The sequence below is a fragment of the Bactrocera dorsalis genome, chromosome 3 (genome assembly GCF_023373825.1).
Source record: "Bactrocera dorsalis isolate Fly_Bdor chromosome 3, ASM2337382v1, whole genome shotgun sequence".
Taxonomy (NCBI): Eukaryota; Metazoa; Arthropoda; class Insecta; order Diptera; family Tephritidae; genus Bactrocera; species Bactrocera dorsalis.
Genome location: NC_064305.1, coordinates 34,734,375 through 34,749,635, shown reverse-complemented (window position 1 = coordinate 34,749,635; position 15,261 = coordinate 34,734,375). Strand labels below are relative to the sequence as shown.

General features: G+C 38.7%; 1 protein-coding gene across 1 annotated transcript; it reads left to right on the top strand.

Annotated features, from left to right (window-relative positions):
* The first annotated feature begins 5,096 nt into the window (after positions 1-5,096).
* LOC125777376 (uncharacterized) lies at positions 5,097-11,269 on the top strand. The gene is made up of 2 exons (XM_049452138.1): positions 5,097-5,336; positions 10,448-11,269. The coding sequence occupies exon 2, from the start codon at positions 10,467-10,469 to the stop codon at positions 11,190-11,192; it is 726 nt and encodes a 241-aa protein (XP_049308095.1). The 5' UTR covers positions 5,097-5,336; positions 10,448-10,466; the 3' UTR covers positions 11,193-11,269.
* Positions 11,270-15,261: the final 3,992 nt, after the last annotated feature.

Here is a 15,261-nt window from a genome sequence, read left to right as displayed (position 1 = left end):
CTTTCCGAAAACCAATGGTTTCGGTTGCAGCTGTACGTAAGGAGTTTGAAATGCCGTACCACAGTTCCCTTATACGGAATTGTTGACCAGTGCTCTCAGAGAGCAAGCCGGGTAGAAAATCGTTCGGCTGTATGTGGTGAATGCAGCTTCTCCACGTCGAACTTTCCTTGTAATTGTTGACGTTCGTTTTTGTTGCACAGAGGCGGGTGCCAATCTTGGCTGCAACAAGATACTGATCCGAGTCGATGTTAGGACCTCGGAGCGTACGCACGTCTACAACACTGGTGACGTGTCCTCCGTCTATCACAACATGATCGATCTGTTTGGTGGTTTTTCGATCCAGAGACAGCCAGGTAGCTTGATGTTCCTGTTGTTCTTGTAATGTGTACATTGAAAATTGTGAAATCGAGTTCGAGATGCATTCACCAAAACGAAATGAATTCTTCGCAAGGAAAATTGCCGAGGCGTCGAATGATAAGTGAGTATAGAAAGCAATGGATGTGGCAAGAACAACAACTAAAACAATAACAATGACATTGACAACAATAACTATTTCCACAACAACAAAAGCATTACAAAAACAACAAATCATTACAAAAGCAACAACGATCCACATTGAACACTGTCGTATAGTATACAATGATAACAACAAAAATTAAAAACACTAACTCTTGCAACAACAGTAAAACGATTATATTGCGGCAACAGCAATTACAAAAACAACAACACCAACACTGTTACAATAACAACAACAAGACAGCAGTATTTACAATAACAACAACCAAGGTAACGGTGCACGCTGTCATGCAATGAGCAATAACAGAAATAATAATCGGAAGCACACACATGACGACAGCAAGCCAGCGCAATAACAACAACAAGTGCCAACAACAAGTGCCAACAACGGCGACATAAAAGCTTGGCAAGCACAAACATCGCTTAGCCCAATGATAACAACAAGCTCAAAAACAACAGCTACAAAAACAACAACACCAATGCATCATGATAGCTAGCAATCCAATTGTTCGACAAAACAATACGGAAACGAACGAAAATCATTCGAGTGTGCTCAGCGATGATTGAATCAAGGAATTACATTGCAATTTCGTAAGTCCTGCGGCCCGTTTGGTGGAGACAACCGACCTGCCGAGGTCTGAGCTGTAAAAATTGCAGCCATCTAGTGTTGTAGAAACAGGTTTAAACTTAATTCCAGTAGTAGTAAAAGGAGGGAGAGCTGTCGAATAAGCATTGAAAGTACCGAAGATTTCTACTGAGAAGCTTCCTTTTTCGAACTTACTTACCGATTACTGACATTCCGCTACCGAATGTTGAGTGTTGAGCCTTTCAACTCTGTAGCCTCAGTAAACAATTGCCTCCTCCACAAAACCGATCGTTTTAATAATTTACACGCTTATACCCGACGACTCCAGTCGATTCAGCTCGTTATTACTGCTGTTTCAACAATGATTTTATGCTGTGCAACGACTTGCATCATTTAATATTTTGCGCATCTTTTGTTTACCGAATGTGCCAGGCCAACGAGACAACCAGCTAACAAACCAAACGAAAATCATCTGTAAAATCCAAAGAGCGCGCGAACCATTTCAGTTTAAACCAGCTAAGCTTATGTTGGAAGAGTATTACGATATCGCATATATGAATGGATAGCATGCAGGAATACTTGCAACTTTTATCTGACAGCGACGAGACATTCTCTGGCGTAAAGCTATTTGCTTGACTGTCAAAGCTATTGTGGCATTTCCAATTGACTGGACAAGGTTCTCGCTAGCGAGCTGACTGCTTGGCTGCCCCGGTGCTTGACTGCTTATTGTTGCAAATGAAAGCAGTTCGTAAAATCGTGAACCATATACGGTAAATCGTAGCCGAAGGACAGTCAAGTGGAGGCGCAACCGGAGACTGAGTGTGGAAGCTACTAGGCTATGAACCACTGAGATGGAGTAATACTGTAATTCAAGCGTATTGGAAGCGAGTTAAATGCAGTATGGTGGTAAATAGTGAAATAGCTGGTAACTGGAGTAGTTTGTATGGCAAATCTTCTAGTTGTTGTTTGCGAACTTACAGTATAAACTTGTATGTGGAAATCAGAAAAAAGACAGCAAAGATGTTTACTTGCAGTAGTGGATAGATGAGAAGAGAGAAAAATTACAAATGCAAGTAAATAGAAAATTGTTGCACACTGACGCCGAAGTTCAAAGTTAACGAACTTTCTGAAACTAAAGTCTCGAATTATAATTGCCGCAAAGCTTTGAGCTTTGTCTACTATTCTTTGATTCACAATGCCGCAACCACCAGCCCAAGTACCCGATGCGAAAAAAAAACTGACTGCTGGAAGAGGACCTTTAAAAATAGGAAGATAAGGTGGACTAAAAGGAGCAGGAGGAGCAGGAAAGGTAGAAGAAAGACGAGGAGGAATAGGAAGAGTATTACAAGTTGCATCGCAAGTGAAGTGAGTGAAAGTCGTATACACCTACAAAGCTGCACGTACCTGCACTCTCATAGAAAGGGCGCGCAGTATGTGGTTTAAAAGGAGAACTCAGCACAGTTTTATAGAGGCCATGGCATATTTTAATGATACTAAATGGCTGCAGTGAAAGCTTCAACTTTTTTATGAATACGCATGTATGTCTACCAGCTGTAAAGTGATTTGTTACATTGCATTCATTAGCAACATGTGCCGTATAAAATAAAATATACCGAAAGCCATTATAACTAGACACATTAAACAGCCATTAAAGGCGACCATCGCTCCGACCACCTGACCAAAGAACGAGTTTTATTTGCGAAATTTATTTAAATTGACTTAAAAGAAATGAATGAATTACGTAAATGAGTATGCGGGGGAGATAAAGGTGAATAGGTGACTGGCTTTTACTGCAAATGACATTCCAGCGAAACGGCTCTTGGAAGACAAATTGTTATGCAATCACGAGCCCATTTGATTTGAAGACCGTGATGGTGTGTTCTTTGCAGCGCCTTAAGATGTAGTAAATTTCCACCACAAAAAATGCGGAAATGACGCAATAAAACGTTTTATTACTGGCGACATGTCTTAGATCTATGTTTATGACCTGGAAACAGACGCTCAATTAATCGAATGTGGTGGCAAGAGTGAGCCGAATCCAAAAAACAACACGTCAAAGCTTTTCTTCATTTGCACTCCGAATATACTCCGACCGGCCAAACTGTCACCAAAGATTACTACTGAAGTGTTATGCGTCGTTTGCGCCAAGCTATTCGTAAAAAGAGGTCAGAATTATGGGTCGGCAGCTATTGGTTTTTGAATCATGATAATGCCCCTTCGCCTTCGTGAATTTTTCGCCGGAAACTTGACATTCACAAGGATTCGAGGATTGAAAAAAATGTTGGCAAAAGGGCTTGGAGGCAAAGGAAGATTACTTTGATGGAGACGATATCGATTTTGAAAAATAAAAGAAGAATTTTAAAATTGTCTTCGACAATCGCAGTATGCGCGGAGCTATATAAACAATTCAAAATATATATGTAATGTTGATAACTGAACCTTCATCTGCATATAAGTGAACCTAACAAGTAGTTTTTCTTAGGTAAAGATAAACTCCACTTTATTTCGCAAGGATACTTCAATATTGCAGAGGGGAGTAAAGAGGAGTAGAGAGTAGAATAGCTCAAGTTACAGAAATACTGTCATAATCCCACTAAGGTAGCCTACAGCTGAATCGCGGGGTTTTAGGAGAGCATTCAAATATCATGTATATATAATATCCATGTTGCGTCAAGCGACAAAATATATATTTAAACCTAAAACTGAAATTAAGAAAAATGCATTGTAAAAAATTATAAATATTGAATTATATTAGTTTTGTATACTTACCCTAATAATTTTATATATACTTACCTTAATCTATTACTATAAGTTAACAAAATGAACTACTCACCTCTTTTTGTACATATCTGTATACTTCCAATCCAACTGTTTTTTCCCGTTAGCTTTAAGATTTAGGCTAAGTCATCTAGTAGCTAAAATAAAGAAATGAATTGTAATTAGACTGCAAAAGAACTCGCACGCGTTTCGCTTTTTCGCTATTTCGTCGTCGCACTTTTCAGTAAATTCAAGTGTCCGGTGCAGGCAATTGGTCAAGTTGTGTTCAGTGACTATTTAAAATATATATATTAGACAGACACGCACCCCAAAAAACTAGAACTTCAATTCTCAAAAACGCTTGAGAAATTTTCATGGCGCCCGAGCAGGGACTTGTGCGTGTATTTTAAATTAATAATAAAATATAAAATTAAAAATTAAAATAACTAAAACATACCTGTGTTCGATATAATTTTCGGTACCAATTGCCTGGACAATACTTTTCGGTTTTCGGTCTTGTGTAGTGAAAACAAGTGAAAATTAAACATATGAAAGAAACATAAGACGAAACGTAAAAAGAAATTAAAACAAAAAATTTTGTATTTTGTAAAGACGTATTATACTTACCTATCGACATACATATGTATGTAGATGTACCAAAGTGAAGTATCAGAGGTGCAGTGAATAATTCGATACAACAAAAATATACAGTGCGCAAAGTGAACAAAAAGTTATAAAATATAGTGTGGTGCAGTGATACCTAAACAGCAAAAGAAACAGAAGAAAATAAATAAAAATACAATAAAAGAAAATAAGTGTATAATTAAAATACTTACCAACTCCGCTACCCACAAAAAAAAAAAAAAAAAACCAAGAAGTGCATATGTGCAAGCACCCAAAAAAGTGCAAGTGCTCGAAGTGACAAGGATTGAAATAAATAAAAAGTGTGAAAAGGCGCACAAGTAAATTGGGACAGTGAATTCTAAAAAAAAAAATCGTACCAAAGTGCTTAACCTTGTGATTAACGAGAGGACCGTCCTAAAACGTTAAAAAAAAAAAAAAAAACAGTTTTTAAAAACCGGTGGAAAATCAGTTAAAAAAAAAAAGAAGAAAAGCTGTTTCAAGTGCCGCGTTAAGTGAACCGGTAAAAGCAAAGTGCCGGTATAAGCACCCTTTGTTGCCATACCGCCACTACTGAAATCACTGCCGCCATCAACGCTGCTGCCATCAACGCTGCTGCCATCAACACGGCTGCAATCAACACTGCTGCCATCAACGCTGCTGCCATCTACGCTGCTGCCATCAACACTGCTGCAATCAACGCCGCTGCCATCAACGCCGCTGCCATCAACGCTGCTGCCATCAACGCTGCTGCCATCATCGCTGCTGCCATCAATCCGCTGCCGTCGTGGGAATGAGCTGCCGCTGCATCCTGTGCCAAAGGAACGTAAGCGCCGGCAAACAGCCGACGCACCAGGTAACGAGTGCGAATTACTGAAAGCAGTGCAAACAAAAAATAAAACGAAAACACATAAAAAAAAATTGAAATAAATACAAGTGCACACTTTCAGTTTTGGCTCTCCCTTGTTTCACTTTCAATTATATTGACGTTCTATAAATACATATACACCACATACATATATAAATTCATATCTATAATAACGTATATAAATAAACATATACATTATTAAATATAATAAGCATACGCACATATATGTATATGCGTACGCAAGTGAATAAGGGATTTTGGGATTTGCGGTAGCCCTTTATTTTTTAAAATAAAGGTTGAAAAAATTATTAATTGCAAATTAAATTATCACATTTTTCGCAATTTTTTCGAAACGCGTTTGCAATTATCGGTCGTTTTTTCGCAATTTTTGTCGATTTTCGTTCGGACATTTTCCGATTAAATTACTTTTTTTGTGCTATTGCTCATTTTGCGCATTTATCGGTTTGGCTTTCGTATACTTGAGAATCGATATTATTTTTTTTCTCGTTTTCGTCACTGAGTCCAAATATATTTGTTGCCAACTTTTATTGCTATTAGTTTGGCTTTCGTATATTTGGAAATCAACATTTATCTTTCGTTTTCGTTATCGATTCTCAGTATATCTGTTGCCAACCGTTATAGTCTTTTTCGGAAATTTTATTTAAACAAGCAAAATGAGCAAGCCAAAGCCAACTCTCGCAAACCTGTCTCCAAGTAAGGAGTTGGCGGACTTAAAATCGTTGAGACGTCAAAGAACGGTTGCGAAAAGTAGTATTTTGCGCATTAAAACGGGCCTTCTCGAAAAGACTATGTCTTTAGATCCAATAGAATTGGAATGTCGTTTAGATATATTAAATTCACATAGTGAAAAATTTATGAAATGCCAATCAAAGATTGAAGAAATTGATGAGGACGACATGGCCCGAGGGGAGTTAGAGGACATAATCGTTGAAACGAAGTCCATAATTAAGTCAATTTTAGCCAAAAATAAAACTTCACTTGCCGAAACATCTTTTGTAGCTTCTCACAGCTCAAGACTCCCTAAAATGAATTTGCCGAAATTCAAGGGAGAATATTCAGAATTCAAAAATTTTATGAGTTTGTTCGAGAGCTTGGTTCATAATGATCCTAATATCCCAGATATTGAAAAATTTAACCACTTGGTTAATTGTCTATCTGGAGAGGCTTTGGGAACAGTTAAAGCGTTCCAGATGTCGGATGAAAATTACCCGAAAGCGTTGGCAAGTCTCAAAAAAGTTTATGATAATAAATTTTTGATATTCTTCAATACAATATCTAAACTTTTTGAGCTGCCAACCATCCCAAAGCCATCCGCTCCTTCATTGCGATCAATGATTGACGAAGTGTCAGCGGTATATGACTCATTGCTATCGCTGGGCGATGAGAAACATATAACAAACGCTATTATTATACACATAGTGATGACAAAGGTCGACTCAGCTACCAGATCCAAATGGGAGGAACAGCTGGATTATGACAAGCTGCCACTGTGGAAGGAATGTGAAGCTACCCTTAATCGAAGGTTCCAGCAGCTATCAGCGGAAGGAGCATCAAATTCAAGGACGAAGCCCATACCAACAAGCAGTGCGAGTTATGGGAAACAACAACAAATGGACATGACCAAATCGGCGCTAGTTGCAGCAAATACGAGGCAGTCTCTTTGTCAGCAGTGCAAATCCAAGGACCACTTTTTGACTGCCTGCCCCACTTTCAAGGCGCTTCCGGTGCAGCAGAGGTTCGAGTTCGTGAAATCGGTGTCCTTATGCATAAATTGTTTGCGTAAGGGACACACTGTCTCGAAATGCAAAGCGGATAGATGTCGTGTGTGCAACCGATCGCATCACACATTATTGCACCAGTATCCGGTTTCCTTCCCCGCTGCACCTCATCCGCAACCATCAACCACACATGCCATGCATACAGCCAGTATGCCGGATCGGGTCATGTTGGCAACAGCAGTAATTCTAGTAAGGACCAGCTGCGGAGATTACCTGCCTGCGAGAGCCTTGCTGGACTCAGGCTCCCAGGTCAACTTTATGACGGAGGACTTGGCACAAAAGTTGCGGATTCGACGTCAGCACAAAACATTAAGTGTAATAGGAATTGGCAATTCCAATACAAAAGTGGGGTCAAAACTAAACGCGTTTGTCAAGTCGCGGTTAAATAATTTTGAATTTTCGGCGGAATTCTGGGTAATGCGATGCATTTCGGCAAATCATCCAGACCATAACATCAATGTTAATGGCTGGAAAATTCCGCACAATATTGAATTGGCGGATCCAGAATTCCATAAATCTAAAAAAGTGGATATCCTATTGGGTGCTGAAACATTTTTCGACCTTTTAGCTGTTGGCAAAATTAAAAATGGTCCTAACCAACCAACACTTCAGAAAACCCTTTTAGGATGGATTGTATCTGGCAAATACGTCAGCAATCTAAGTTTTCCTCCCAGATTACATAGCACATTATGCCAAGCTGAAGAAGACTTCACGTCAATAGATTCAGTAGTCCAAAAATTTTGGGCGCTAGAAGAACTACCTTCAGAATCAAATTTCATCAAATTCACACCAGAGCAACAAGAGTGTGAAAATTTTTTCGTTAATACTACCCAAGTATTGCCTTCAGGACGGCTTCAAGTCAGAATGCCTTTTAAAGCTGACCGTAAGTTACTCGGTCACTCCTATGAAACCGCAGTTCGGCGGTTTCAGGCCCTGGAGAGAAGGACATTAAAAGATCCAGAACTTCGTAAAATGTATCTGGACTTTATGAATGAATATAGAGCCTTGGGTCACATGAGCCCAACGAACAATAAGATCCCGAGTGAACCACACTATTTCATTCCGCATCAGTGTGTTTTGAGGCCCGAAAGCACAACAACAAAATTACGAGTTGTCTTTGATGCGTCGAGTCGTACTTCTTCTCAAATTTCATTAAATGAACTTTTGATGGTAGGTCCAACCATCCAAGAAGAATTATATTCAACTCTTCTTCGTTTTCGCTTACATAAGTATGCACTAACAGCGGACATTACTAAAATGTACCGTCAAATAATTATGCATGAAGAAGACAGAAATTGTCAGCTTATTGTGTGGAGAGAGCATCCTTCTGAGCAAATTCAAATTTTTCGTCTTAACACCGTAACATACGGCACTGCGCCTGCTCCATTTCTCGCAACACGGTGTTTACAAATGCTCAGTGATGCTAATACAACTAAATACCCACTCGGTTCATTGGCCATCAAAAGAGACTTTTATGTTGATGATTTATTAACAGGGTCCGAAAATTTTGAGTCTCTAGATCTTTTGAGAAGTGAGGTAATTAAAATATTAAACTCGGCAGGATTCTCCTTAACGAAGTGGTTTTCGAACCACCCTAAATTTTTCGACAGTGATTGTACTGAAAAGTCATTAAGCTTCAATGACAAAAGTTCCACTAAAACGTTAGTAATCCATTGGTTGCCGAAAGAGGATTTGTTTCGATTTGTCCTAGATGACAATTTTAATGATCTGCGAGCCACTAAACGGAACATATTGTCAGTCTCCGCTCGCCTTTTCGATCCTCTTGGATTATTAGCCCCACTAGTTACCAAAGCAAAAATCTTATTGCAAGAGCTTTGGATTCAAAAACTAGATTGGGATGAGTCGATTCCATTGCGCCTCAACACTAGCTGGCAGAATTTCAAAGCCAACCTACTGCAGCTCTCGTCAATTAGCATTCCTCGGTATGTAAACTTAGAGTCGACTGCTACATGCCAAATCCATGGCTTCTCCGACGCTTCAATAAGAGCGTACGGATGCTGCATATACATACATACGAAGCCAATCTGCTAGTGGTGTCAAATGTATGCTGCTTACTGCAAAGTCTAGAGTGGCTCCGCTGAAGACCAAGTCTCTTCCGCGTCTCGAGCTCTCGGCAGCACATCTTCTTGCCAAATTATGGTCACGAGTTGCACCAATGTTGGGTCGACGATTCGAGAAAATTACATTTTGGACAGACTCTGAAATTGTATTGCACTGGTTGAAAACGCATCCATCTTCATTACAAACCTTTGTCGCAAATAGAGTGTCCGAAATCCAAGAATTGACTGACAATGTACAGTGGCGACATGTGCCAACGAAACAAAATCCTGCGGATCAAGTGTCTCGGGGTTGTAACGTGGACGAATTGAATAATTCAATATGGTTTGGCGGTCCACAGTTCCTCCTAGAAGACCCTGCATTATGGCCAATTAATAACCACTTCCAGCTCTCACCAGAAGACGAAGCATTAGAGAAGAAGAAAGCTGCATTTACATTAATTTCGACTGCTGAGAAAAACTCAATATTGGACCTCATTGAAAAATTCTCTTCTCATAAAAAATTGCTTCGTGTGGTCGCATATATATTACGATGGATCAGGCGACCACCAAATTCCTCCAGGGGCCAAGATCTGACTTCAGAAGAGCTAAACTTGAGCTTTCTAAAAATTGCACAGGTGGTCCAACATTCAGAATTTTCGGATGTTATTCAAAAATTGCATAAAGGCACCACCCTACCCGCAAACTTGCAAACACTTAACCCGTTTTTGCATGAGTACTCGGATATGTCGCTGTCATTCAAATTAATCCGAGTAGGAGGTCGCTTATTAAATGCACCTCTCCCATACGATGCCAAATTTCCGCTTTTATTAAATAAAAGTTCGCACTTCGTTATAACGTACTTACGGTTCCTGCACATTCGAAATCACCACCACGCTGGGGTAAAAGCGTTGGTTGCGCTTCTTCGAGAACGCATATGGCTAATTAATGCCCGAGAAGCTTGCAGTAGAACCGTAAGAAACTGTATACATTGTTTTCATTACAAGCCGAAGTTGCAAAACCAAATAATGGGAAATTTGCCAGTCGAAAGACTTCGAGCACTACGGCCCTTTCTGATAAGTGGCGTAGACTTTTGTGGTCCCATATATACAACGTTAAAATTTCGTGGTCGACCACCCGTAAAAACGTATATAGCAGTTTTCGTTTGCTTCACTTCAAAAGCAGTACATTTAGAACTAGTCTCGGACCTGTCTACTAATTCTTTCATTTTCGCCCTCAAAAGGTTCATTGGACGCCGAGGGATGCCGACGAAAATATTCAGCGACAACGCCACCAATTTCGTCGGCGCCGACCGCAAGCTGCGCGAGCTGAAGGAGGCATTTCTAGCGCAAGCGCCAGAACTAATGGGTTTCGCAGCCGAAGAAGGATTCAGCTTCGGCTTTATACCACCCAGGGCGCCGCACTTCGGCGGATTATGGGAGGCGGCCGTGAAGTCCGCCAAACATCTAATCGTTCGCGCACTCGGCAACGCTCTACTAACTACGGAAGAGCTCTCAACGCTACTGGCCGAAGTGGAGGCCATTTTGAACTCGCGTCCTCTAACACCGTTGAGCCAGGACCCCAACGACGGAGAAGCACTAACTCCAGCGCACCTCTTAATCGGTTGTCCTCTGCGAGCACTGCCCCCAGCACAAGTGCCAACGGACCCAATTCGTTGCTGCGAGAGATGGCAACTTGTTTGCTGTCTCAAGCAACAGTTTTGGCAACAGTGGTCCAAAATATATCTAACGAGCCTTCAGGAGCGCAACAAATGGCTCCACCCCAAACGCAACCTGCAGCCAGGCGATCTCGTCCTCGTTCACGAAGACAACGTGCCGCCGCAGCAGTGGGTAATCGGCCGCGTCGGCGCAACCGTAGAAGGCCAAGACGGCAAGGTACGAGTGGCAGACGTGGCAACCAAGGCGGGCACCATTAAGCGCCCAATTCACAAACTCGCATTACTGCCCATGGATGTTGAAGGATCCTGATCCTGTCAAGGTGGTCGGTGTTGCGTCAAGCGACAAAATATATATTTAAACCTAAAACTGAAATTAAGAAAAATGAATTGTAAAAAATTATAAATATTGAATTATATTAGTTTTGTATACTTACCCTAATAATTTTATATATACTTACCTTAATCTATTACTATAAGTTAACAAAATGAACTACTCACCTCTTTTTGTACATATCTGTATACTTCCAATCCAACTGTTTTTTCCCGTTAGCTTTAAAATTTAGGCTAAGTCATCTATTTAGTTGCTAAAATAAAGAAATGAATTGTAATTAGACTGCAAAAGAACTCGCACGCGTTTCGCTTTTTCGCTATTTCGTCGTCGCACTTTTCAGTAAATTCAAGTGTCCGGTGCAGGCAATTGGTCAAGTTGTGTTCAGTGACTATTTAAAATATATATATTAGACAGACACGCACCCCAAAAAACTAGAACTTCAATTCTCAAAAACGCTTGAGAAATTTTCAATCCATAAAAAATATAAAGATCAACAGATAATATGACAGTGTCTCAACGTAAATTTTTGTGACTTCTTTTTTTCATGATTTTCAAATTACCTTAATATAATCATTCTTCTCTTTTAAAAAACTTTTCGAAAAAATCTATTTTCGAGACTAATCAGACCTTATTTTTTTCAAGAAGCCAAGCAGTCTACATTTTGAAAAGAGGAGGTTTATAATTTCTAAATACATAAATTATACACATCTAACATCCAAGGTAATAAAGCTTATCAAAACCAATGAATATCCGTGGGGAACGAACCTGCGGAGCTCGAAATGCCCCATCACATCACTCCTAAAGGGTTAGAAATGGCTTCGAACCACTTAAATCCCCTGGAATCAAAGATATTTTTGCAGGCATAATGCAGAATGTATAAACAGCGCTGGTACTTAACTATTTATCTCTCCTATTGGAAGTGGTGAGAGTCTTATTCGTTCCGAAGGTGGGTATATATAATGTCACAACACCTGTGGTCAATTGTAGCGAATGAGCTCCTCAAAAAATTCTAAAAGAAAGCACCCTTACTGATTTGCTGATGACATACACCCTGTCAAGAAATTATCTGGAATAGCTTATATTGAAGATAGGTAAATTTTTTTCCTAGGTTGGTACAACTATCCTAAAATTATGATACCAAAAAGTTGCGCAATCTGACAACCAGTGTGTTTACAGCAGCTATTTATGTCAGTCGACCTCGGTAGTGTTTGTCGAATTTTACAATGACCGAAAATATTGATCAAGGTATTTGTGTTAAATTTTGCGATCTTCGTAACAAAATAACAAATATATGTATTTATGTCTGAGTGTATTACTTTTTGTGTATATTGTGTACGCCAAGAAATGAATGGTTCTTTAGGGAAAACCAAGGACTGAAGGTTGCTATAAAACAACAACAGCAGGATAAAACAAGTCACGCAACAACTTGGTGGCGTTGCGTTGCAGGATAATATTAATTTATTATCATCAACGATAAAGTTAGGAAACTTTCAAGTTGAAATGAAGTAGCTTTTGCGGTTTATGCAAGTTTACAGTTAGGAGTCAATCTTTTAGTCGGGTTGTGGACCTATGTACATATTCATATTATGAAGACTTGCCGCTTTCAGCTTACATGCTTTCTTGTTTTTACAACGTAAAACATATGTACATATGTGTATATTGGTTTGTAGTAAAATATTAGTTGAGTTTATCAGTTTTTTTATATCAGGCGTATTTAAATGATTTTAAGAGTTTTTGTTCAATATTTTCTCCTGAGTAATCGAAACAGTATTTACATATTCAAAGTAGACAAATTATATATATATATTTTTTAATGCTTCTGTAGAAATCCATACGCAGAAAGTAGGTTCATCCAAATGATTAGAATTCAGTCTTTCAGGACGGGTTTTTGACCACAATTAAAGGTGCTAAGTGAGTTTCTAAAGCAATACAGAGTCACTGCGTAACATATGTATTTACAGATTTGGCATAATTCGGCGGCCTCTTGTATGTATGATTAGATGTAACGTAAACTTCATCTACTCTTAAGACCTCTGCTTGTACCAATGTTTGAAAATTTGGCATTTTCCGTAAAATTTAATACAACAAAGTTATAAATAGGCGATCGAGGTCATAAATATCGTTGGGTGCGGCGTACTTTCATCCTAACTTCCAACTATGAATTTCTCAGCAGCTCTTTTTACGCATAAAACTACAATGAGTTTGTAGCGCCAGAGTTCTGCTAGCCGCTCATATGAACACTAATGTAGCTAATAAATTTTCCAAATTGCATTTGACATACGCATTGGGTGTCATAATTCAGGCTTTACTTGCCGCTTCATGAACCGAGCGCGACTTATGGCTATATGTGTACAGAATTTATATGACACATGACTTATACTCACACATACTCATTGTGATACATTTATGTGCTTTCGCAGTGAAAATTATGATGTTGCTTTGAAAGAGTGAACGAAGTAAAAAAACAACAGTTAGAAGTTGCATACGCACACAAGCATCCATTAGCGAAAATTTATGTGAAACTACATTATTGGGAGCGCACAGAACGCCCATTGGAGTTCTCAAGGAATGAGCATGTGTTGAAGTGCTATGGTTGAAAGGCTATAAAAATATTGTTAAAAAACTTATTATCAAACAAAACAATAATATATTGCATAGCGGATGCAAGCAAAATGTACAGGTTTACAACTAACCATGTGGTCTAAAAGAGCGCTGCTGAGAAAAATGTCAACAAAGCTTATAAAGGTTAATGGTTGTGTTTTATGATGGAAATACCTACTGTTTATTACTCGGGCGTAACGCATGAATAGTACAGTGTAAGTCTATAAGCAGATTCTTGTAAAGAGTTCGTTTGTGGCGTGTGATCCAAGTAAAGGTACTTTTATCAATCCTTATCGCTTCTTTTGTTGGTTTTCCTTTCGTCCTCTGATTTTTATTGAAAGGTATATTATGTTCGGAAATGCATACCTTTTTTATCCTACTTGTGTATATCCACCGACTGCAGTGGCTCCATGTTACCGTCGGATTTATGTACGTTTCCTGAAGTAAAGTCATACGTAAAGTACGTACAATATCTCGTATGCTTGTACTCGTATATGCATTAAATAAGCTCCAATAAAATCTGACTTATTGCCTGCTTTAAAATTTACAACCTTTTCTGGTTGGATGAATATTCCAGCAGAAGTCATAGTACGAGGGCTGATGGACCTTAACTGTTCGTTAGCTTATGTTTATTTCAACTTAGGAACCTTTCCCACGGAATAGTTATTTTGATAGAAGATAACCAATGTTGTCATATTTATTTCACACTCTAATAATTTTGATATTTTTTATATATTTTGATCAAATTCTGAATGTTTTCTGGAATATTCTAGAGACTTTCTTCATAATAACTTATCGATTACTTTAATTGGTGGCCACAATGGTATAAATAAATAGTCGCATCCAAAAACTTCTTTACTTCAAAGCGGAAAAGGTTTTCCTTGTAAAAAAGTCCAAGGCCGTGCGTTTTAATTTTGGTAGTAACTTGGGGTCTACTTTAGCTCAAAGCACTGTTCTAGTAGGATTTTTCCCACCATTGGCTTACAGAATTAACACAGAAAATCAAATTCTTGTCATATTTCCATATTTCAGTTGGATTTCAATTGATTTTTTTTATAAACTGAATAGGCTATACTAAGTTTGCCATGAAGTTTTTAACACTCAGTAAGAAAAAGTTGGAGACCCCATAAAGTACATAATACGAGTATGATCAGCTTGACTTGCTTCACATTTTTCATTTTACGACATATCTTCATGAATTTTGGGATAGGTTCTTGCGTAAAGCGATAATGTAACATTTTATCGAAATTGTTCTAATCGGATCACTATAGTATACAACTGCCATACAAACTGAGCGATCGGAATAAAGTTTTTATAAAGAATGTTTTACATTGCATTTGAAGGATATTATGGCCTCTGTGCAACGAAATTAACGTTTTTTCTTGTTTTCATTATTATTTGCTTATAGTCGTTTATATAATATTAACAGTAATATAAGTTAGGATTC